At 34.9% G+C, this 26,182-nt stretch overlaps 1 protein-coding gene across 4 annotated transcripts in view; it reads right to left on the bottom strand.

Moving 5' to 3' along the window:
* Nucleotides 1-715: 715 nt before the first annotated feature.
* Nucleotides 716-26,182, bottom strand: part of Dcbld2 (discoidin, CUB and LCCL domain containing 2) — an 85,248-nt gene continuing 59,781 nt past the window's right edge. For 3 of the 4 annotated variants that reach the window (XM_076867476.2, XM_076867478.2, XM_076867479.2), the window contains 13 exons: nucleotides 25,117-25,168; nucleotides 23,126-23,198; nucleotides 22,691-22,824; nucleotides 21,147-21,187; nucleotides 19,401-19,616; nucleotides 18,101-18,225; nucleotides 13,177-13,327; nucleotides 12,281-12,367; nucleotides 11,968-12,093; nucleotides 8,849-8,942; nucleotides 6,127-6,185; nucleotides 5,185-5,322; nucleotides 716-4,482 (listed from right to left, as the gene is read on the bottom strand). In XM_076867476.2, coding sequence (XP_076723591.1) covers nucleotides 4,013-4,482; nucleotides 5,185-5,322; nucleotides 6,127-6,185; nucleotides 8,849-8,942; nucleotides 11,968-12,093; nucleotides 12,281-12,367; nucleotides 13,177-13,327; nucleotides 18,101-18,225; nucleotides 19,401-19,616; nucleotides 21,147-21,187; nucleotides 22,691-22,824; nucleotides 23,126-23,198; nucleotides 25,117-25,168 — 1,766 coding nt within the window. In that variant the 3' untranslated portion in view covers nucleotides 716-4,012. The remainder of the gene's footprint in view (nucleotides 4,483-5,184; nucleotides 5,323-6,126; nucleotides 6,186-8,848; nucleotides 8,943-11,967; nucleotides 12,094-12,280; nucleotides 12,368-13,176; nucleotides 13,328-18,100; nucleotides 18,226-19,400; nucleotides 19,617-21,146; nucleotides 21,188-22,690; nucleotides 22,825-23,125; nucleotides 23,199-25,116; nucleotides 25,169-26,182) is intronic. The other variant, XM_076867477.2, reaches the window with a different exon arrangement.

Here is a 26,182-nt window from a genome sequence, read left to right as displayed (position 1 = left end):
AACTGGATGCAATAAGTTAGTCCTACAAATGTGGTAAGCTGGTTTCTTTTCCAGATTTTATGAATAGAACCAAAGGCTCTTTGGGGGTAAGAGAATAAGAGGTGAAGGAGAAAGAAAGAGAAAAGCAGAGGTTATAACAATGGAATTAAAAGCTGTCAGAAGACGTCTGAGTTTATTTATAAAAGAATTACTATGCTGAAAAATAGATATCATTGGGAAACATCAATGTTACTGACAAGCATCCTGCCTGAGTATACAAAGGGCCAAAATGAAATACTTAAAAGCAGTGGGAGACAGAGAAAACTAGTAGTTGATTTAACTGAGTCCAGACACTAATTATAAGGACTATGTTCTGTTAATACCAGCATATGTTTGCCTAGTGCCTCAGTTTTATTTGATTCTTCTGATAACTTGGATGAGGAAATGGTGGTACTAGACCAGAATCCTCTGCATTCTGTGGGATATTTCCCTTACAACACACAGCCATAGGAGGCAGCCTGGCTACTAAAGTACAGTTTATGTGACACAAATAGAGCTTCAGAAAGGATGGTGCTCGGCAAAGGGAAAAAAAAATAGTGGCATTTTCAAATGTTGGTATGATCACGGTAATAACGAACATAAAATTGATGACTGAAGAGAATATTGAGATATCTGGCATTTTGTGTAGTGTGACAAAATCTACAAATCTCAAGTTTCTTTAAGTCAAATAATCTGAGCAAGACACAAATATACAATTTATTAAAAACACATTAACACATTAAAATCTCACTATTTATACAATCTATTCTAGCAACATATACAAATACTGAGTGACTACAGTACATGCCGAGGTAAGAAAAGTACATTCTGGGAGAATATAACTGACACCCAAACCATTTTTACTTCCAATATATATTGCAATACATGTTTTTTTTTTCTACCATTCCCAGTGCCAAATAAAAGAAAAAAGTAAAAGAAACTAGTCACAAGTTGAATTAAATGAGAACTGGTGCCACAGTTGACTTAAAAAGTATTTTAATAACATCCAATGCCTATTTGCATTTTTCAGTTTAGGGACTTTAAGTTCAGAATCAAAAGGCAGAGCTAATAAATTTTTGTTTTCTTTTTTTAAAGGCAGAATTTCATCAGTTCTTTTAAGAGTTGAAAAAGCTTTCAATGTCCCACATAATCTACTAGTTCTTTCTAGGTGCCTCATCTGACATGGTGTTTCTATAGCCCTTTAGCTCTCCAGGTGACAATATGGAACCAAGGCAAAGATGTTCTGGACTTACCACTCTCCACAACTCTGTGGCCACATTCAGATGGATGACCTCACATTCTGCTCTTCCCTTCTGGGAGAGGGAAGAGGAGAGGCAAGTGTACATATAACATTGTGATTTTAACCTGTGTATAAATTCTCTATTTCAACCATTTTCACCATTGAGTAAACCCATTGTTCAATACAAAGTGCAAATAATGAAACGTGAACTTAAATAACTGGACTAGACCTGGCACATTCAACAAGATTTAGACTTACAGCATAAATAAAATATGAATCATAATTCACAATGTCTTTAACTGTGCTGGTTCCTAGAATCAAGTAACAGCCAAGTCAGTGTAATTTTATGAAGTCAGTAATGGCCACACTTGCCACATCACTGTCTAATTCTATTTCTATATTTGTATTATCAGGAAAAAATTTAATCCAATAACCCACAGTGACTAAGTCTTAAATATTTCAAGCAAAGAATAAAAAAATCAAGGGAATTTTGACAACAATAGTTACTTTCACATTTTTAGTTGTTACTTGATTGTCTCCAAAGCTGTATATATCAGACATATAAATGTAATAAAAACCAGAAATAAAGAATTCTAATATGAAAACAAACTAAAAGTATAAAACCAGAAAAACCATTTGAATCAGGCTCAGCAATTCATTTGGAAAGTAAAATATATAAAAATAGTAAAAACTATTTTATTAAAATCATTGGTAGTTCAAGGACAACAGCACAGTGGCAATATGAATCAAGTCTTAAAATATGCATCATTTCAGAAAACATTTGCCTCTCATTGAAAGATTAAAAAAAAAAAAGCTCCAGAGAAAATGATCAGGTTGCACAATTATACAAAAATAGCAAGTTTCTTTGGGAAAATGCAATAGTTATTGAAACATCTCTCTTAAAGCTTCAAACAGGCATATGACTTGAGGAAAAGTATATTCCCTGTGTACTAAGGATGAATATAAACAACAAAATGGTTTACTCTGTTCCCACCTGAAAGGGGATAACTGCATTAATACATGTGCTTTACAAATTCACTTATGGTTTAATAAAAGTACAACATCTGTGCTTTTTGTTTAAAAATATGCATTGAGTTTTCAATGAGTGAAAATTGTGCCTCTGAGTTTGAAAAACGAAAAGCAAATGAAAACAAAACCAACAAAATTAAACAAGAAGAAGGCAGGGAAGCTGCAGAAACAAACAGTTCTCATTTAGAAGCAATCTTTTTAAAAATACTGATGCACTTGTGGAAGTGAGCAAAATGAATACTGTTCAACTTTATTCAAACATCATAATCTGCTGGCATGAGCCAACAAAAATATCTAGAACCTGATGGAAAAATACATTTTAACATTTAGTCTACACACTAAAGTTTACAATAAAGGGAATGTCAAATTCATATATTTTTATCATGGTGAGCTTACATTGTCTTGCCAGTCTAAAGAGATTTAAAAATGGGATTTGCGATATAGGCTAATATATTAAAGATGATATCTAATTTACTCCATCTGAAACTAGTTCTGGGCACATGAACAAGTGGCAACAAGGAAGTCGCCAGGAGGTATCAAAAACAATTTCATTGGCAGGATGTGATGATGTCTGTTCCCTAGCTATGACAACAAAGGACTACTGACACCTCTTACCACACAGACAAGGCACAATCACACAATATCAAAGAACACGTGTTGGGTTTCTATTTCTTATACTAGTTTTACTGGGGAAAAGTGAACATATAAAATATTTAATTTGACTAAAATTATAAAATACCATGAGACATTAAAAAAATTTGTATGTATGTATACCTATGTGTGTATATATGTGTATGTGTATACACACACATATATTTTTTATATGTATATATCTCCAAAGAGGACAAGTTCTGGTTACTTTTTGTTGTAGTTTTTGAAGGTAGTTTATATTACTTCTGAGTGAAGAGGGGAGAGTCTCCTTTAGGACTTTTCTAGATTGTAAATTGTTTCTCTTCTGTTTCCACCTTAAGAAGTACACTTGAAGACATCAGAGGATCTGAATTCATGAGACTGATAATGCAAGCATCACCTACTGAAATAAAATATTTTATAAACACATGAATGGGGCTAGCCACGATGGGCCCTGGGGCAGAAAGAATAAGCAGGGATGAGACCAGGTCCATGAACTGCTTCAACTCTTAAAAGTATCAAGAGGGGAAAGTCGGTCACTTTTCCAACATGGATCTTCCTAAGGAGATACCAGGGTGTATGGTTGTGGTCAAATCAAACCTTATCTCACTAATTATTTTAAAAAGGAATACAGAAAGTAACAGAGGAACAGAAGAGGAGGAAAGCATGAGAGTACCCACCTTTCACAAAGGGAGAATTCAAGCCATTAGATATTTCAAGAACAGTACCATGCGTTATTGCCAGTCAGGCTTATAGAACCATCTCTTGAGTTCATTAATGTACCTGCAGCATTGGTAATAAATACTCTCAGTGATTTTCAGTTTCTCTGAAGTGCATTATAGGGAGCTTTTTCTGTATTAAAAATAGTGTTTTACAGTAGTAACAAACAGATGTTCAAAATTATCAGGCAAGCAGTAATTGTGCCACAGCAACACCTTTTAAGCGAGATAAGTAGTTTCCTGTACCTCAGTCACCACATTTTCCCAACCACTTCAGTGACAGATACGTAATACATTCTATATATTACTACAACTAATTAAAAAAAAAAAAGGCCATGTGCTTTAAATTGATGCTTTGTAAAAAGCAGCATTACCTTCAAAGGATTTCTTTAAAAACATCACACTCCCCATCCCTGTCTGCTTCTGACACTTCCTGCGTGCTCTGGGGCACCTGGTACACCAATTCATCTGGGACAGCTGGTCCTGGCTTCCCACCTTTTGGGGTATCATACTGGGCTCGGGCTGAGGAGCAGCTGTCGGTCCTGGAGAGAAGTGTATTATATGTTCCCACTAAAGTAGGAGGTTGGTTCCCTGTAGCTTTGAAAGTAGATGTGGAGGGCAGACCAACTGAAGCTGTGGGGTGCCCTGACATGTCCATGATGATGGGTGTTGCATACTCAGGTCCAGTAATTGGCAGTGGTTCAGCATAGGCATGATATACTTCTTGCACTGGAGAGTTGTAAGGATCAAGGTCTGCATAGCCTGCTTCTTTTCCTTCTTCTGGTTTAAAAGTAGATCTCTGATGAAGTGTACCAACAATTCCTCCCACAAGTGGCTGTGCATACTCTGCAGATACCACAAAACACAACTGAAGAGTTCTCTTGCTAATACAGAGATTACATAATTTAAGGAGGTAGCTGCAGGTTACACTAAGAGAAAATACATCTCTATGGCATGGTTATTGCTATTAACACACAAGTTATGGATTTCCCACTTACAAGACCCAAATTAAAAACTTAATGTTTTCTAGTATTTCACAGTAATAAGTTAATCTGCCAGAAAGTCTCATTCATGTAATTTCGCATATACTGTATACGTTCTTTCAATTGACGTAGTATTTCATTACAAAATAAATATTTCATTTTTAGAATGAACGGTATTAGTCTTAGAAAATACCTGATTTTTTTCCTTTTCAAAAATATGAGAAAATGTTTAAAGTGCATGTGTACTAGGACAGTAGGATACTGTAAAGCTCTGTCTTTCCTAAAGCCAGTCTTAATACCTTTGCCCTACCCCAAACAAAACAAAACCAAACCCCAGGTCAACAAACAAAATGCCCCAAGTCTTTAGAAATGAATGTTCCAATTTTATGAATAAAACATGTAAGATGTTTTCTCAAGATCATCTTTTTTAAAAGTCTACCCTTAGAATACAGCTTATATTTAACATATGAAAAAGATCAAAGATCCTATAAATCCTATAGCACTTTTCAGAAAACTTAAGCCATTTCTTCCTCTACCTGGTATCCAACAGCTGCCATATAGTTACCTGCAGAGTCAGTTTGCAGCATTGTAGTGACTTCTCTTGGACTCAAATGATTCACCTCACTACTGCTATAGCGCACAGGGGTCTCCTCATGTTCCACTGATTTGGCAGGGAGAAACTGCTTCATTCCTTTCCACCAACCTTCATTGTGACAGTAAGCCAAAGAGACCATTTATTTGTATAATATATATTAATATAAACTAGACTTCAAATTCACGCTAATTTTCTGCAATGATTAAGATTATCCAGTGCAAAGCAGAACATAGTAGAAATCTATTGAATGAATATGAGGAAGGAATCCTGTTATCATATGTAGTCAGAGAGAACTTCTGTTGTAGGGGTGGTTTTTAATAAGTTCTTCTCAAAAAATAATTTGTAAGATCCATCTGGGGGTGCCAGCAGCACTATAATCTGTCCCACTACTGCCCTTTTCTACTCTAGTCCCAGCAGTGAACAGTCTTGTTCTAGTAGTGAGAGTAGAAGTGGGGAGGACCAGCAGGGGGCCTCCGGTATCACTTGTAGTAATTCAGAAGATGACAACTCATCACTATGGAGATGGCTGACTTCATGAACTCCTAAACTGTTAGCTTCACTTGGCAGAGTGACATGCACATGCTCTTAAAAGGATCATGGCTCTTTGTTTCTTACTCATGCTCACATAGGACACACAGAATGCTGGTCTCAAGAGAAACTGAGGACATAGGACAAACCAGACAAGCATTTCAAAAGAAAAAGAACAGAGCACGTGTTATGAGAAATTTGCACTTTCTATTTCATTATTTATTAACTAAAAGATTGTGCAGAACAGTAAAAAATCGCAAGAATGCCACTTTTCTAACAGGGTGGGGGAGGAGGGGTTCTGTGGGCCTGAGAACCATGCTCTCCCACTACTGCCACCTGCAGGGGAGGGATTTCCCTCTGACAGAAGAGAGATGCAAATTCCACCTGAGTTACCTGCCCGGTCCCAGTAAGGCAAGTCATAGGTGCCTTCCGTTTTTTTCTTTCTGGAAAAATACAGGGGAAAAGAAAAAACAAAACAAAAGTAAACAGAATGAATTCTCTGGAATGTAATCTCTGAAACTACAGCATAAAGTCCAGAGTGAATAATTAATCAAGAGTACACATTTCGACTTGTTCTGAGAGGGCCCTTTATTGCATTTGACTTTCAAAGTTTCCAGAGCTGTGGATTATAAATTCTGGACTCTCAATAAGTTAAAGTTATATTACTACTCACATATTACACACTCAAAAGTGATAAAGGAAGAAAAATATTAAAATACTGAATCAAATCAAAGACTCAGCCCTGATAGATGGGCTATTCTTATCAAGTCACATTAGGTCTGTTTGGGTTTCAAATGTAAATTTAACAAATTAATCAATCCACAAAATCACAGAATTAAAAAAACAATCTTCTAGTATTCTATTCAGCATTTTTTCCTTTTTCTTTATTTTCTTCCACTGCCCTTGGCCCCAGAAAAATTTAAAGTGTATTATATCCTTAAATGAATAAATTTTGCTCCCCCACCATCCCAGCGTAAGTTGATGCTAACACTAACACTGACAAGTGGCAGAAGGAGGGAAGGCACTACAGAGTCTCGGGCTCAACTAACAAGACGCTTCCCAGTCGTCCTGACAGGATTCTGATTTGTACCCAACCAAGAAAAATCTCTGTTAAGAATTACATTTAGAAAGAGGCTTTTACAAAAAAAAAAATAAACGAAAGAACATTTTCTGATTAGAGTATGTAACTCTAATTTAACTAAACTAGTTTGCTCTGCAGGATAATGAGAAAACAGAAATTAGTCTATAAACGAGGGTAAGGTGGCTCTTTAATTTTCTCAGTATCACAAAAGTGGCTTTTATAAAGAACTCAATGCCATTTGCTTTTCCTACTATGTTTTTATTGTTAATATTAAGTGCTTCCTCATTTTAAAGCCTGGCTATATTTATATTTCAGGAATTCAAAATAAAGTATAATGTAAATTCTTATAAGTGAAGTTATGCATTAAAACTGTTAATCAAAACTCGAATGAAAAATAAATAGTAAGATCTTGCCCACGTCGCACGCAGGCGATGGAATTTAGAGTAGGCAAGAGGCAGACTGGCTGCAAAATTAAGCTAAGAAAAAGAAGCCCTGAAGAAATCACACTACACGGTAGAGCTAGGGCAGAGATCTCACACCTTGGACAGTCTACACATGGGATGCCAGGACGGTTCCTAAGGGGAGATCTAAGTCCCCCAAAGGCTCAGTACCGAATAAAAGACCACTCAATTAGCTTCACGGGTGGTGCACCACAGTAAGACTGTTCATTAAACAAAATTCTCCCTGATAATCCTCTATTTAAGATTAATTTTTTAAATATCAATAATCTTTTCTAAATATAAGTTAAGATATCTTAAATAGTTAGAACAAAAATTAATGGTATGGGTATTACCAAGGGTTGTACTACAAAGGATTATACAAACTGAATTTCAAGTCACAAAGCTTCATGTTATTTATTCATCACATATAATTGTTTAGAACAGTGACTGTCATGGGTTAATGATTCAATAAGTTAGAGCTGTGTTTATTTATTCACTTTTTCCTCTTTTCCACAGTCCCTTAATGGTATCTGTTCCTTAACTCCTTGTCATGAAGCTAATCACTGCAATTTTGACTCCATTCTTTGACTCAATTCTCCAATTCAACCCTTTTGTCCTGAACACCAGGCATGTATCCCACTACTCTAAATTGATCTCAGGATGTGACTCTAACCCTCTCTCAACAATTCTGCTCCCCTATCCTCACCCTCAGGCCCTGTGCTTCCATCAGTGCATTATCCTTTATTTGCTTGTTATACTTTGGTGGCAGCAGTGGATAAGAACACATGATCCTACGCCTGGTCAAATACTCCACTTTGCCAGTACTAGACAGTGTCCTTGGGCAAGTTATTTATGCTGCTGGCCTCATCATCACTATTACTATTGTTCAGTTCACTGAATGCATCATGCACTCTCCTCTCTGGACTTTGCTAAAACCCTTTCCCCTTCTCCCTTTCTTAGTGCCCTCACATTGGGCTCTGTTCAGCCTTCCCAACACCAGGCATCTTGGGATCCATATGCTTCTCCAGTTTCCTTTCATGGCATGGATTCTCTGGTAGGCCACGGCTGACAGCTTTCTGCACTGTAAGTTTGGGGTTCATCACTGAACTCCCCAACTCTGGGTTCAATACTTAGCATAGAGTAGCAGTCAAATCTGGAAATATTTGTTGAATGGTTGAACAAGTTATCCTTGTTCTCCACTCATGTCATTACTACTAGTTTAACTGAAAAAGTCAGAAACCTCAGATTCCCTAAATCCTTCCTTTCTTAATAGGTAACCAGTCATGTACCCTTTGAGGCTGCTGTGAAACATCTATTCTTTTATGTCTTCCCATTCGCTAGAATCAGTATTTCTGCCTGGCTTAATTAACCTTGCTGTCTCTTCCCATCTATCTTAGTAACTGCAGAACTTACCAGTTTTTAATGGGGAAAAAAGGAGAAACATGTAATTTTTATTCTAATGATTACCCTCTCATCAAATAGATGAATCACACTGTACGTGGTTTATCTTCTCAAAAGTTTCTATTACACTTAGGAATGTACCTTCACCCCCTGGAACAGTCAGATGAATTAGTTCTGTACTAACCTGTTTCTCCAATGCCAAGCGCACACCAATATGAGGATAAGTGTAGTGAGGACCATGACTAGCACAGGGACAAGAACCGCAGCCAGTGCTACATCTGAAGTTATAAAACATAAAAACCAGGTTAATACTAGAGACAGAAATCACAAGAGAAAAGACAGAAAGGTCTAACCAATGCAATGTTCCACACTTTCCTATCTTAAAAAGTACTTTACACATCACCACAGAAACAAGACTGGGACGCGGTAACAACTGCAGAAGCCACCATAGATCCGTGGGTGTTAACTACACTATTCATTCCACATTTGTATGTTTTTCATAGTTTTCATAAGTTTTAAATCACCAATAAAAATTGAAAGACAAATGAAAAACTGGGGAAATATATTTTCTGCATATGGTAAAGGGTTAAAGAATATAGGACTTTACAAGTCAAAAGCAAACAATAAAAAATGAAAATCAATTAAGAATACATTAAAAAATACAAATAAGCAATAAACATTAACCTCACTAGTAATCAAAAATAAGTTAAAACAAGAATAAGACACTATTTTTTGCTTATCAAATTGGCAAATATTTAAAAGAAAAACTAATTGTTAAGAGCATGCCATAAAACAGGTATATTTTTAAACTTCTAAATGTGAATATAAACTGATACTAAAAAAAAAAATCAACCAGAAATATAGTAATATGTATAAAACCTATTATAGTTGGCAAGCCTACATCTAGAATTTACTCTTGAGAAGAAATTAAGAAGACATCCAAAGATACATCTTTAAAGATGTTCATTCCTACTTCTGTATAAGAGTGAAAAACTGATAAAATTTGAGTATCCAATCATGAAAAGAATAAATGAATCACGGTATCCTCCTTACAGTAGGAATGTCATCTAGAAATTGAAAATAGTGTCATAATGGCAGAATATGTGTACCAACAGGTCAGAAATGGACACAATGCTGGAGCTGACAAGGACTTAGAGATCATTTAATACCCTTATTTCATGCCACACATGAGGAATCTTGTGCACATATACAGAAAGAGGTCTGCCCAAGGTCACATGCAATATTAGTTTTTTCATCCTACAATCCCCTCCTAACCATGAGGATGATAATAGCAGCACTAGGGACTAAGAGCCAGACACTTTGGTGAATCTAACATGTAGCATCATCTTTACTGCTTAAAACTGTATCCAAAAGGGAAGAGAGAACAGGGAAAAGATATTCAATATTAAGTCTCTCAGAAGTCAATGGATGGAGGGCTGGGGGTATAGCTCAGATGGTAGAGTGCTTGCCTCACATGCACAAGGCTGTGGGTTTAATCCCCAGCACCACCAAAAAAGAAATGAAGTCAATGGATGGGCAGGCATCAAGGCACAGGTGATGTGATAAGCCTTGGGTAGCATAAGGAACCCTCTTTACCAGAGAATACAGGTAAAGCAGTAGGTTCCTCTCAGCTCAGTAGGTTCCTCAAGAAGGGAGTTTCCTTCTAATGGGCTTCTACTTTCTGTATAAAGCTGGAGAGTTATCTGAGAATATGTGAAGATCTCTTGGTCAAGTGTTTCAAAAATATTCAGAGCATTTCAAATAGCTCCAGTTGAGAACACAAAGAAAGGTTCACTAGGGAAATCAGAAAGACTGCCAGCACACATCTGAACCTGACATGACGTTCTCCAATCACTCTGGGCCTAGTCATAAACATGGAGGAGGAGAGGTGCATTAAAAAACAAAACAAAACAAAAAAAACCAAAAACATATGACTCAGGCTAAAGCACTCAATTCAGAAAGCAATTGTGTTTCTTCCCTAAAAGTTTGTGAAACTGGAGAGAACAATCAGGTTTACATGGATGCAGTGTAAATCAGAGGCTTTAAAACATCAGCTTGGGTTTAAAAGAAAAACTCCACAGACCACCATCCCAAAGAAAAGAAGACAAGAGTCTTCAATTAAAGACTAGCCCATTCTTTGTTATTCTTTTTTAGCTTCCACAGCTCCTACTTTGGAATAAAAGACTTTAAAGATGCTTTTAGGCTTGAGGTTTTGAGATTCTATAATTAGTTTTTAAGGTAAGTAATGCTTTCAAAAGAATATTCTTCCATCCTAGATGTACATGCCTTCTACAAACTGGTAGAAGATCAAGAGTTTCTTGATCTCTTGCTTCTGAGAACTCTTGCTTCTCTAGCTTTTCCTGCAGCATGAAAATGAAATTGTGAAAATGCCTCAGAAGACAAGAAAGAAAATGATATAAGACAGAGGGAGAAAGTCTCTGAGTCCAGGCAAATTTTTAGAAAATCAGAATAACTAAAGTTCTCTGTTGCACAAGTTACTCTGTATGAACTGACTGCTCTGAAAATGAGTATGCTTTCCATCTGTCAGCATTGATACTAATTCCATTATGATACTGATGTTTTCTCCCTGAGTAAAACTGAAATTTTGTTTTTCAAATATTAATAGGAATAATTTTGTACATTTTAAATGTTTTGTGTATCTGAATGTAACACTACATTATGTTGATATTTTAATGTAAGATTTAATTTTACTTATCATTTGTAACAATATTTGAAAGCAAATTCTACTTCATTTGTATATGTAATCTGAAAAGCATCATAATTATAAATAAGACCAAAGCTTTTTAAAAATTTTCCCTTTTTGCCAATGACTTCTCTATCCAGCAAATTAATACATAATCAGGGGCAAAAAACCTGATTTCCTATTTATGAAGACCAACAATGTATTAGGCATTGTGGTAATTTGGGGGGATACTACAGTATTATAAAACAATAAAGAAAAATTAACATAAGATACTGACAAGTTGTCCTTATTTTTAAGTAATTCAAAATAAGAGGTATTTGGCTTTGATTTTAGTAATTTCTAGAAATACTGCATGTCTAAGCCTGAGACCAATATGATTAGCTGGAAAGGGGAAAGCTCTAACTATATGAATAACAATTTTATATGGTGCCAAAGAATAGCACTTAGATGAATACTGTCAGTCTTTCCCCTAGGGGAAATTAATTTTTTTTTTTTTAACACTTAAAAAGTATTGTTAGAGAGAAAGAAACCAAAAGCTTAAAAGCTGGAAAATCTGTTGAAAACAAAACACTCCTATGCAGCGTTTTACATTTGCATACCTTTGGTTACATGTGGAGTTACAGTAGTATTTTTGATATCAGGAGTGGTGGTTGTTTGTTCTGTCTGTGCAGGAAATTCATTGTTACTGCGAGGTTGTAGTGGTTGAGTAAATTTGGGGGCACGACCTGAAAAAAAGTTTTTAAATTAATTTTTATCTATTCCAACATTTAAGATAAATTTAAGACATTAAATTTATTTTATAATTTAAGATATTAAAGATAAATTTATTTTATAATATTTTAAAATATATTTATGGAAAATTACAGCACAAATCCATAAAATAGCACATTCTTGCATTCAAAGTAGGCATACCTTTGGCTATTCTGGGAGGGGCTGTAGTATTTTTAAGGTCATTGCTGTTTCGAGGAGGTGGAGGCTGAGTAAGTTTTGGAGGACGACCTTGAAAAATGGTTTAGAAAAGTTTATACATTGTGTTTTTAAAAAGCATAAATGTCTGAGATTTCCTAAAGTACTTAATTTTACAGAGCAGATTTTAAGTCTCAGAGAGAATATATCAGAAGTTTAAATACTGCATTCTGCATTAAATGCATACATATACTATGGCTTTTCTGATTTAAATAGTCAAATCATCTAAAAATAATCTTAGGAAGGAGAATGTTGGGGAGCAGAATGATGCTGAACTCCAGAACTATATAGGCGTCACCACAATTTGACATATTATTTGATTAATATTTATGCAGAGCCAATTTTATGTCAAGTACTGTGGTAGTTGTGGGGATACAATAGTAAACATTAAAATACTGTAAGAGGTTATTCCCATTTTTAATTAATTGAAACTAAGATGTACATATTCTAAGGTTACCTTTGGTGCTTATGGTATGTTAGAGTGCATGAGACCTGATTAAAAATTATTAAGACTAGCTTTGACAAGCAATCTCAATAATATCATATATCATGAGAATGATGTTACCTCCTCTTTTATTATAATTTTGGAAAACATTCTGATATGTAACTTTTTAATACAGTAACTATTTACCTTTTAAAATCATTTTTAAAAATTTAATTATATATTCTAACAGGATTTTTAAAGGTAAAGAGTTACCCTCTGATCATTTCACGTTGTATACAAGTATTGAAATGTATGGGGTACATGTACCCTACAAATATGTATAATTATGATGGGTCAATTAAAAATATATTTTAAAAACTAGGGAAAATAACATTTTTGAAATACACTGTCTTTTTACCTTTAGGAATAAACTGACATCCAAGCAGTTCCATTTTCATGGCAATTTTCTGCTGCCATTGAGTAGGGTTCACTCTAATAAAACGTGCAATAATTGGTGGCAAAAAGTTATTACGCACATCCTGGTGATAATCTTTGTTTCCTTGAAATATCTTTTAAAAAAAGAAAAGTTGGTACTTAAATCAACAGAGGTCAGAGCCTAAATCACTCCAGCTAAACATGCTTTTTTGGCCTTAAACAACACCTGCAATATATGAGTTAATTTCTAAGAAAAAAATTCAATCAATTAAAAAAAAATCAAGGTGCACATTTTCCATTAAAAATTATAAAAGAATACTGCACACAAAAATTATTTAATTTGGGGAAAGGGTTCAGTTGTAGTGAGACTGCTCACTGTATTAACAACTATAGTCCTACAGAATTACCAGTGATTTAAATGTATTGATTTTATTTTTAAAGTAAAAAAAAAAATAATTGATCATACAAGGCCTCAGAGGGAATGCTTTGTTTTTATCCTTTTTTATAACTGTATCCTCAAAACACGGCTAAAATGAACATATACAAGCAAGCACATAACAGACATACACCTCCACCTACTGGATAAACTTCACCAAGACAGTTCCCAAATGGTATTTCTAGTGTTCAATACTTGTTGATTTGTGAACCAGAAAAGTAACTTTGAAACACTGCTCCATTCCTAATTTAGTGATCAAACTAAATAGCTACAAATACACTATATAAATAATCCTTAGATAAAAATATGATTTTAAGTGACAATCGTATTCCCTCAATTATGTCAAGCTAATAATAATAGCATTTTTATACTGGAATAGCCCTTAATTGTTTCAAAAGCAGTTTCATGTAATTAACTCAATTGCTCTCATGACAAAATGGGCAGGGAACAGGAAGCTGTAATTCAAAACGTAAACAGACTACATAGCTACTCAATGACAAGGCTTGAATCTGGATCTTCTGATTTAAGTAGAGGGTTCCAAAACCCTAAAAAAGTTCCTTAGGCCAAATCAATTAGTAGTTTCTAAAGACCATTAATAAGTAGACAATAGCAGCTATGGTGAGAGCAAGTAAATGTTTAACTTCAAGTTATTTCCAAATACTAAGGCTATTTCTTCTTGGTTGAGTATGAAGAAGTTAGACTATAAACCTCTAAGATGTGTTAATAACCTTCATTTTCTTAACATTTGCTTTAAGTTATAATAATTTCTGCACTTGTAAGCTTCCATGATTTCTTTAGATATTAAGTAATATCTAAGGCAATTATTTGCAGTCTTAACAGAAACTTTATATAGCAGAACATCATTTTAGAACATACAAACTATTACTAAGATCTTTAAAAAATTCTATAAAAATTGAGTAAAGATTTCTTTATGTTCAAATTATGATCAATTACTGAGAATTCCTGTGTATTCTGTAAGATGTGACTAATATAAAATGGAAAGGTAAGTCAAAGTTCCTACCCATCAAGGAACTTAAATTTTCTTGGATATTATCAAATATAAAATATGGCAAAATATTAGAAAATAACTTGATACCAAATTTGTAGATATGTATTAATTCCATTTTCTGAAAATAAAACCAATTTTTCTCCCCATCTACATGCATGTGATCAGGCACATATGCAGGCTTAGAAGAGGTGTGAAAATGAAAACACCAATTCCCAAGGAGAAGGTAGGTGAGAGAGCAGATGGGAAAATGTGAGAGAAAAGACTGGTGTTTTATATAATTCAGTGTGAGAATTTCCATTTCTGTCTATGATAGAGTAACAGGGATTAGACTCATTCTTCAGCTTTAAATGTGAAAACCTGGATAAAACATAGAAAGAGTGGTTCTCAACCATGGGTCAACAGGCAGCATAGGTGAATAATCACTGGGAGAAGAGAAACAAAGCGAGCCCTGCTATTGCCCCAGTACTGTCTAGAGAGAGTTTCCAGACACTGTAGGAAGAGAGATCCTGCACAAAGCCTGACAGTTACTGAGTGGAGGAAACAGAGCTCAATCCAATAGGCAGTTGAAATTTGTAGGGCAGAGTTACCGAAAGAAGGAATAGAGTAAAAGTAGGACAGACTGACTTCTAGGATCTATAAGGGGGTTTTCATTTAAATCTTTAACTACATTAAAGAAACAACCTGTGGCCAGGAAAAGAACAAGGAGCCAGTAGCATGATTCTTATAGATATGCGAACACCTCACATTGCCAACACATAGACTGGAGAAACTTGACAATGTATGGTACCTTGGGTTGAGTGGAATTAGAAGAGTACTGTCTCATTAGTAGGGGAAAAATTAGAACTAATGCCTGCTCATGTCTTAACAAAGCTTAAAAGCAAGACTTGAAAAGAACAAACTGTTTTCTAACAGTTTAACTGCATCACAGAATAAAGCTCAAAAATACATAAGGGAGTAATAGTAAAAATCCAGCACCAAATAATGGTATAATGATGGCACATCTGATCAAAAATTATCAGGCATGTAAAATGTAAGCCTTGATATTAACAAATATCAAAGAATCCAGATAAAACACATAATAAAAATCAGTAAAGACATTAAAAGTTATTATATGTTCCATATGTTACTAAGATACACAAGTGACACAAAAGAAATTTTAAAAACCTCAAACTGAAAATAAGAAGTGAGAAATACAATATTAGAGATAGAATACTTTGGACAAGATTAATAGCAGATTAGACACTACAGTAGAATTAATAAACTTGAAGATAATAGAAATTTTCCAAACTAAAACATGCAGAGAAAAAGACTGAAAAATAAAACAAACCCCACTGTACCAGTGAACTGCAAAATATCTTTATAAGGGCCATAGATAGTACTCATAAAATTAGAATTAGGAATGGAAAATATTTGAAGAAAAAAATGGCATGTAATTTTGTGAATTTGATGCAAATCATAGCTTACACATCCAAGAAGCTCAAAGAATCCTAAGCAGAAGAAATATGAGGAGGGGCTGGGGATGTGGCTCAAGCGGTAGCGCACCCATCTGGCATGTATGCGGCCTGGGTTCGATCCTCAGCACCACATACAAACAAAGATGTTGTGTCCGCCGATAAATAAAAAAATATATATATATTAAAAAATTCTCTCTCTCTCTTTAAAAAAAAAAAGAAATATGAGGAAAATTCCATGAAACCACATCATAATCAAATTGCTTAATAAGGAAATCTTAAATTATAACCACAGGAAAAAAGAAACATTACATATTGAGTAACAAAGATAAGACTGATAGTACATTTCTCATTAAAAATAATGCAAGTTAGAAAACAGTGGACCAATAAATTTAAAACACTGGAAAGGAAAAAGACAACCTTGGATTCTATAGCTAGTGAAATTATCTTTCAAAAATGAAGGGAAAAGGTCGTTTTCAGAAATATATTTCAGTGCTGTTAGAAGGTTTTTTAAAAAAAAATTATTTTTTTAGTTGAACACAATATCATTATTTATTTATTTTTATGTGGTGCTGAAGATGGAACCCAGGGCCTCACACGTGCTAGGTGAGTACTCTACCGCTGAGCCACAATACCAGTCCCTACAAGTTTTTATAATATAAACATAAATAATTCTTACATTTAAAAATTGAACTTATTCCAGTTAAATATGAATGTTCTCATGGCAGAATAGTCAAGTTTGGGGCATTAAACAGAAGAGAGGTATGACAATGTTGCTATTTGCCTCAATAAGGAGGGAGTTCATCAAAGACAAAAGTTCATGAGATATCAACAGGAAGAGAGGAGAGAGGGCTTTGACTAGCAGCAGAAGAGTTTGAATCTATGTAAATGGTAACTGGGAGCCCTTGGAGTTTTGAAGAGAGATGAGAAAAGTAGTAATTGAAGATATCTTACCAAATTATATATATGAAAGAAAATATCATGTAATTAAAACCAATTTCTTTTTTCTTTAATAACTTTACTTATTTATTTTTAAGTGGTGCTGAGGATCGAACCCAGTGCCTCACATGTGCTAGGCAAGTGCTCTCCTGCTAAGCCACAACCCCAGCCTAATTGAAACCAATTTCATTGCAAGTTAACTGAAAAAAAAAAATGTGCTCCTAATTTCAATTATAAATGGGAGGCATCATCTTCCTTGGAGACAGGCACTCACTCCTCCATTTAAAGATAGATCCCTTTGGTGGTCATAGGCAAGAAGCATGTGTGAAAGGTATAAACACCTGATGAGATCCATTTTTGCCTTCTTTCTACATCTTAACATCTCTTCTGGTTCAATCTAACATCTTCATCATCTTTATTATTTTTTTAGTTGTCGATGGACATTTATATTATTTATGGAGCTGAGAATTAAACACAGTGCCTCACATTTCCTAGACAAGCACTCAACCACTCAGCCACAACCCCAGCCCCAATCTTCATAATCTTCTGCTAACTAAAACAAAAATTTCCTAATAATCATTAGATGTTAAAGAAATTATTCGGGCAGGAAAGAGAGAAGTATTCTAAAATAAAAGTTGGCAAGATGATCTTGAAATGACCTTCCAAGTCTTAAATGCACTTTTAGCCTTCAGCTTTTGTCTTTTCCCTCCTGTCTACGAAGTAGACATCGGGAATAAATTAGTGTCATTTGATGGATTGATGAGAAAAGTGTTGAAAGACAAGAATTTATGAATTACTTTGTAGTTTCTCAAGTGGCCAAACAATTCATTAAAAAATTCAGTGATAAAAATTAGTATTGACTAAACAAATCACAAAAAGGGATCCAGAATCACTGAGAATTTTTTAACTATAGTCAAAAGGGTAAAGCCAATAATCAAACTACCTAAAATAACCAGAAGAGGGCAACATGAGACAAAATGACATTTAACTTTTACATTTGAGAACTTCTGTGACTTTTGGCAAAGTTTCATTTTATAAATGTTTTTTAAAAATACCTTGGTTATAATTTTACCTTATCCTGCTCCACACCAGGCTCTCTGTACACAGTCCATTTCTGCCCATCGTCACTGTACAGAATTCTGTAGGCAGACACATAGTAATTGTGTTCCACCAAGGTGGATCCGGTGGTTATAATGCCTGAGGAATGAGTTGCTTCCATTAGTGCAAAGGGCCTGACTCCCAAGGTTGATTCAACATTAAAGCATAAACTTCTAAGATGCACTGTACAAACATTTTTGTCCATGGCTCATTTACATCTCTAAGTACTAATTTTCATCATAGTAGTTACTAACTCCTTGGTTTTATTCTTTTGAAGAGACAGAAATAATTATGGGTACAAATAAGGAAAGAATTGTTCTATTTTTGGCAGTCTGTATTCCAATCATTATAAAATATATTTGAACTTCTGAGTAAGACTGCCCTCCTGGGAATAAACAAATTAAAGATCTGACTTGTATTATTCTTGATACTAAAGCAAAATAAATCTTTTAACAAAATTACCTAAACCAATCCCAATCAGTTATTCTGATCATTTGCTATATTCCCCCAAGTTAAATAAATCTATGCTTAGCACTTGTGAAATATTGTTATTTATAGCACTTAAAATGGACTCTCCTTGAACATAAATTTCTCTTATTGACTCTAAGAGATGATTGTTTAGGTGCCTCAAAATCACTTTATTGAAACTCCAATTTAAAATAATTTTAATTATATTAAAATTAATTTAAAATGATTTTATTATTAAGAAAACTATTAAGAATCAAATACCAACGCCTCTCCTTTGTCACCTTTTTAAAAATGCTTTCATTAATGCATTATGGTTATATATAACAGTGGGGTTCATTTTGACATAATCAAACATGCATGGAATTTAATTTGCTCCATTTCAGTCCCCAGTGCTCCCTCTGGCCTTCTATTTTTTGTTTATTTTGAAATTGGTGCTTTATAGATAAACATAAAGGTGGTATATTTATGTGTGTAAACTCAGTAATTTTGACAAATGAATTTCACATTTCTTCCCTTTTTCCATCCCTCCTCTCTTCCAATCTCCTTCCTCTACTCCACTGAGATCTGACCACCCCCTTCTCCCCTTACTTTGCTCTAGTTTCTGCATATCAGAGAAAATATTCAACCCTTGACTTTGAGTCTGTCCTTTGCCATGTTTTATAAAATTACCTCCAGTCATATTAATGCCAGTTTAAAAAAAAAAACTAAAATCATATACTTAAATTTTCCATGAAAATCTCAGATGTCATCAGATTTCCAAATAAAATCAGTATTATCAATTGCTATACAAAATTATGTCTCTTAACCTGTTATCTTCTTTTCCTTATTCAGATCTATTTGTAACCACTGATACTCATCAGTGACAAAAGCAGCCCAAGGAGGGCCAGGCTTTTTCAGCCTGGCCTTCTCAGGTTTCCAACTATTCTCTTGCCCTGTGTGGTCAGTCCACTCCAGTACAGATGATGCTGTTATTTGAGGATCAGCAATCACACCCGATTCCATCCCTAGTGTTCCATAACAACCTGAAATAAAGCAGGAAGTACATTTGGTTTCTGTACAGAATTCTGTAGGCAGACACACAATAAATTCAAGATCTTTACAAACTTATTTATTGTAGACTGCTAGGCAAGTGCTTCTTGGAACTATATCTTTGTGTATAATCAGGAAACCCTACAAATAATTACTTATAATGCCTAATACTATGTAAATAGTTGTTACACTGTATTGTTTAGGGAATAATGACAAGAAAAAAAAATCAGTTCATGTTTGGAATGTATGCAATTTTTTTCCCCAATGTTCTCAACTAGCAGATGTGGAACCATGGATACAAAGGGCTGACTGCATTCATTTACAAGCAGTAACTGTTAGTGAATGAAGATAACATTACCTTGCCCCAGGACATCAAACAGATAAGTGGGCAACTCAATCCTTTACCTCCTTCAGGTTTTTGTTTGTATGTCACATTCTCCATGAAGCCCACCATGATCTACTAAAAACTTCAAACCAAGTCCTCCTGCATTTCCTATCCTCCTTCCATGCCTTACTTTTCTACATTTTTATCAGATTATAAATAGTACATTGTAAACAGTAATATATTTACTATTTGCCAATCTCTCATTACAAGAATGTAAGCTACAGGAGGGCAGGAGAGTTCTCACTACCAGCAGAACAGTGCCTGGCAAATGAAAAGTGGTACTCAGTAAATATTTTTTTGGTCAAATGAATTCCTTCTTCAGAGAAGTTTAAAAATCATCTTCTCTAAGCAATCTTCATTGCTTCCAATATCATTTCCTGATTAATACAGAGCCTGGGTTTATTTTGTTCATGGTATTATTAGGCACCTTTTTGGGGGGCAGGAGTACCAGGGATGAACTTAGGGACGCTTAACCACTGAGCCACACCCCAGCCCTATTTTGTATTTTATTTAGAGATAAGGTCTCATTGAGTCGCTTAGCACCTCGCTTTTGCTGAAGCTGGCTCTAAACTCATGATCCTTCTGCCTCAGCCTCCTGAGCCACTGGGATTACAATTGTGCACCACTGTGTCTGGCTACCAGGCATCTACCTTGATCATCATGTTTCTATGACAAGTAAATGAGAAAAAGCAAAATCCAGCAGATGGCATGGTGTTTGAAAAATATTAGTTTGTTTTATTTATTTATTTAAAGATTTTTTTAAGATGGACACAATATCTTTATTTATTTTATTTATTTTATTTATTTTTATGTGGTGCTGAGGATCGAACCCAGTACTTCACATGTGCGAGGCAAGTGCTCTACCACTGAGCTGTAACTCCAACCCCAGTTTATTTACTTACTTAATCCCCCCCACCCTAGTACTGGGGATTAAACCAGGAGTCAATCTACCACTGAGCTATATCTCCAGACATTCTTCAAACAAGGTTTCATAAGTTGCCCTGGCTGGTTTCAAACTTGTGATCCTCCTGCCTCAGTCTCTGGAGCAGCTGGGATTCCAGACATGGATCACTATATCCAGCTCCAAATATTAGTTATTATACACATTATAATAGCATAAAATCCATGAAAGGCTTACCACTTGTCTTAAATGTAAAAAGACTTGTAGATAAGTGTCCCCTGAAAGAGAGAAAGATTTTTTTTAATGACACATAACACATGACTTCCTCATATTTATCTCAGTGAAACTTTTTTTCTTGGTTTGTTTTTTCCCTTCACTGTTTAAAGAACTAAAGTTTCCACAGTTAAAAATTAGACACCTTAGTCTTATTTCTATGCAGAACAACTTTTGAAATCAGCATGAACAACTTTCTGTATAAGTATCTAACTCTCAGTTTCACATACAATTATGCAAATATGTCAATGTAACCTTTAGTATGTACTGTTTTTCTTTTACATGAAATAAATAGACCCCAAACTTTTCTGTGCTTCTGATGAAAGTACATGTGAACCATGTGTGGACAACCAACATGTCTGAGAGCGGGTATGTAACATTCTAACACTGAATGAGCAGAATGGGTGAGCTGAGGATGACGGGAGATGAGATATGTGTGGAATTTGCCATGTGGCAGGTAGTAAGACTCCAGGGCACCTGGAAGAATAAGATTGTCAGTGCAGACTCCTGCCCTTAACACCACGTTCAAACTGTCACAAAAGCACAGAATCTATCTATATGTTTTTAAAGTATGAAAGACAGAAGTCACATACACAAACACTTCTTTCTAGTGGTAGAACAGAGGAAAGGAATAAAAGAAGTGATCCAACACCATGCACAAGACACTAAAGAAAAGGAAGGTAGCTTACTGCACACCATGGCTGGGCAAATGAAAGCCCATGCATGGCCCATTGTGTATGGCTAGTGGGTTAAAGTTGTGAATAAAACAAATGAACAAAAATAAGTGACAGAGACACGAGGCCCATAAAGTCTAAAGCACATACTAGATGGCTCTTTAAGGAAAAAGTTTGCTAACTCCTGTTCTGGGCATGGGTCATGCTCCTATCATCTGAATCTGTGAGAAGCTGACTTCAGTTAGGCTTAATACTGTCTGTAGGACCAAGAATATCTAAAAGGCAATGTTTATTTTAAAAAGCCTACTAATATGTATTTCTACTTAATGTTTCAACTTCTCCTGTATTTGATGTCTAATCTGTTTTGTAAAACAGCAGAATACTGTAGGGACCATGAAATTACATTCTTGAATATTCTCTTGGGGTGAGAGGGACATTCCTAATATCTCTGCTTTATACCAAGATTTATTTTATATTCAAAGTATTTCAATTATCATTGACCCATCTTGGTTTATGTAGTTCTGCCTTCTGATTCTTACAGTAAGAATTTGGCAACAAACCTCTAAACTTTTACTCCAGAATATTTCAACACTTACAAAAGAAGAAACAAATTTCCCTTCCAAACAACTAACTTCCTGAAGTAGAACAAATCAAAATAGTGCGATACTGCTTATACTCCTGAAAATACTAAGACATGGAGAACAAAATGGTTGAATGCTTACTGCATAAAAGTTATTTCAGGAACACCATGAAGAAAGAGTGATTTTGTTGCAATCTAGCTAGTTCCTAGACCCCCCACCCAGAATGCTTATTATAATTAGCATATATACTTACACCACAGATGTGACGTTGTTAGCCAAAGAACTTTCATAGTATGGGATGCCTTTACTAATTACAACACTGATTTGGCCACCTAACACATTTGACACCACTCCTGCATGCACACCAGCCATGCACAATGGCGAGGACTTGAAGAAGGGAAAAAGAAAAGGTTAGTCTTTATTTTTCATTTTTTGGGGGTAATTTTATATAAGCAAGATTCTTGTACTTCCTCACTCAGTTGTTCAGGGGAGTTTTCTCATAAAAACAGATGATTGATGCTATAGGACAACACATTTTTTAGCAGAAGAAAAAGAATAAAACATTACATATTACTAAAAAGAAATATTCCTAAATTGAAAGGATGAAGATATATAATAGATACATATCTATCTATTCTAGAGTTAAAAAATAAAGTTTATCACAAATTTAAATCTATATCCAACTTACGTCTCTATATCCATGAGGAATTGTTCCAGAGATCTCAGCAAAAGGAAGCAGACAACCAGCTGGACAGTACTTACTGGCAAATGAAAACAAGTAAAAGATTATATAACACTGTACTTGCTAGGGTTTACATCAAAAATAACACACATACATGTTTCAGTTCAATGTAACTAGCATCGCCTTCTATACTGACAGAACCACCACTACCAAATGCCCTTCAGACTTTCTTCTACCCACACTCTCAACATGTCCTCATATTATCTACAAAAATGTTCTTACATTCTACATATTGCTTTGATACTTCATAATGAACGGCAGACCATAAGAGAGATTCATCATATTTCATGTTTATGTGAATGTTTATTATATTGTCTGTTGAATATGGGCTGTGCTAGAAACTGGGTTTACAAAGGTCACCCAAGTAAATATGGCCCCTGTAATCATAAAGTTAATATTCTAGTGACAGAAAAAGACATTAAACCCATACTTGTACAACTACTTAGATTTTGATTCTTCTATAAAGAAAAGGCACTTTGAAATAACTGGGAGAATTTTAATGTAATACAAGTAATATAAACATTTGGTAACCTTGCTATGTCATAGAGCATTTTCAGTGTTTCGAGTAATCCACACAAGAATTCTATGTGGTAAATACTATTATTATCCTCCTTGCAGAGAAGGAAAATAAAGAACTCTGTGTCCATGTCACACAGACCTGCTGAAAGGCAGATGTGCTCCAGAGACTGTACTGTTACACAGGGCTCTCTGCACAGTTCAGGACTGGGGCTCTAAGGAAGTGAAAGCTTAGCAGTGATCTGGCAGATGGAAGAAGAGGTGGGCACTGTATAATGATCACTAGGAAAAGCATGCCCTGAGGCAGGACGGCCTGGTGTGTGTCTGCAAGAGCAGATGGCTGATGCAGGTACAATGAGTGAGCAATAGAAAGGTCAGAGAGATGGGCAGAGATCACATCCTGCAGAGGCCCTGTGAGCTAGGGAATATGTTTCTAAGTAATAATAGGAAGCCAGTAAAGGATTTGACAGCTTACATACATAATCTGATTCATATTTTTTTAAATAAAGATTATTCTAGCTCCTAAGAAGAAAAGAGACTACAAGAAATCATGAGAGGAAGCTGGGGTGGTGGTGAAGGAGCTAGAAGTGGAGGGAGACAAGCAGACTCTCTACCAACTGATGTCTGAGTTACTAGTGTTGACCAGGATCCCTCAAATGCTAAAGCCAGCACTCTTTCCACAACAGCAGGTTTGGAGGAGGTTGGTGACATGGGTCTTGAAAGATGAGAATGATTGTGTCTAGCATAGGGAATAAAGTCATTCTATGCAAAATGTCTGAGAACTCAGAACCAGTATAAATAAATAGTATACATAGATAAGATTGGGAAATTGGCCCACGGCTATTTGTGCATGACTTTGAAGACACTAAGGAATACGAACAACTTCTTATCATAAGTTTCTCGAGATTTTTAAGCAGGTAAAAGATCACATACACACTTTAGAATGCCACTTGGAAGTTGTGTGAAATTAGAAAACCAGCAAACATGAGAAATAGGAAATCTATTAAAAGATAATCTTAGTCTAAGCAAAAACCAAAATCAATAAAACAGAGAAATAGTAGTGAAATGCTACTTAGGAAAGAACACTAAAAAATTTTGTAATAACGTAAACCATTCCCATTCCTTTTCTCTAAAAGAAATAAATAAAATAAAATGAAATAGTATTATTACTCTTATAAATACTTTTGCCAGGTTTCAGAAAGCAACTAGTTCTATTTTTAAAGCATTTAAAAATTTTACTTTCATTTTGAAGGCTTATGCTACAATTAAAGCAAAATTTAAACAGGGCAATTAAATGGCTTTAAATAATCTCTAATTTTCCACTCTTGAAACAATGATTGTGTCACACATTATACATTAATCTTCAGAGTAAAAGAATAAAGTGTGCATGCACAAACACACAGTCATTAATATGGTCATACCTGAATTCAGGTTCCAAAAAATTGGATGCAGTGTCCAAACAAGTAATTAGATCTAGGGAAAAAAAATTCAATTATATTCAGATTTATTACTCTTGTTTAAACATCAAGTATTACAGAATCTCAAATTATATTGATGTAAATTTCAAAATCTCAACAGTACTAAAAATTACAAATTTTCACCAGGCGTGGTGGTGTACGCCTATAATCCCAGTGGCTTAGGAGGCTCAGGTAGAAAGATCACAAATTCAAAGCCAGCCTCAGCAGATTAGTGAGTATTTGGCAACTCAGTGATACCCTGTCTCTAAATAAAATATAAAAAAAAGGGCTGGGGATGTGGCGCAAGTGGTTAAGCACCCTTGGGTTTAATCCCTGGTTAAAAAAAAAAAAAAAAAACTATAAATTTTTGTTAATCATAGTTATTTCTCTCATTCGATATGTCTTGATTCTGGGAGCTATAACTCCTTAATACTGTTTTCTATTACATCACCTCCTGAAGTCATATCATACATGCAGAACATACATATGTGAGTAAAATTTGTACACTCTTAGAATGGCTTCTATAAAATACAGCTCCAACAAAGAAAACCATTTCTTGGTTGTTATTATGACTAAAAATGATTCTTTGATGTTTACACACAAGGAAAATAATGACAAATAAGAAGTGAGGTAATTCTTTGGCTCTAGCTAATTGCATATGAAATCTGGTCCACAGACAGAAACTGTAGCATTAGCATCTTCTGAGAACTTAGAAGATATTCAACCCCATCCAGACTTACAGAATCTCTGGAGAAGGGGCTCAAGAATTTGTTTTGAAAAATATTCCAGGTAATTCTTAGGCACACTTAAATTGAAGAATCACTGCTCTAAAGAAATAAAAACTCAAATTTTAACATTTTTTCTATCTAGAAATCAATATATTCAAATAACAGCTTAAACTACCTCTAATTAAGACCTAGTTCCTAGGCTATATAAAAGGAAGTTTTCAATTAATAACACTTAGTAGCTTCCTTCTGCTTTTGGGATTAAGAACAAAGCCCTCAGTGTGGTCCACAGAGTCTTAAAGGGT

This window comes from Callospermophilus lateralis, chromosome 10, assembly GCF_048772815.1.
Source record: "Callospermophilus lateralis isolate mCalLat2 chromosome 10, mCalLat2.hap1, whole genome shotgun sequence".
In the NCBI taxonomy this organism is placed as follows: domain Eukaryota; kingdom Metazoa; phylum Chordata; class Mammalia; order Rodentia; family Sciuridae; genus Callospermophilus; species Callospermophilus lateralis.
Note: the sequence above shows the minus strand (reverse complement) of the source record. Positions and strands in the feature narration are given on the sequence as shown.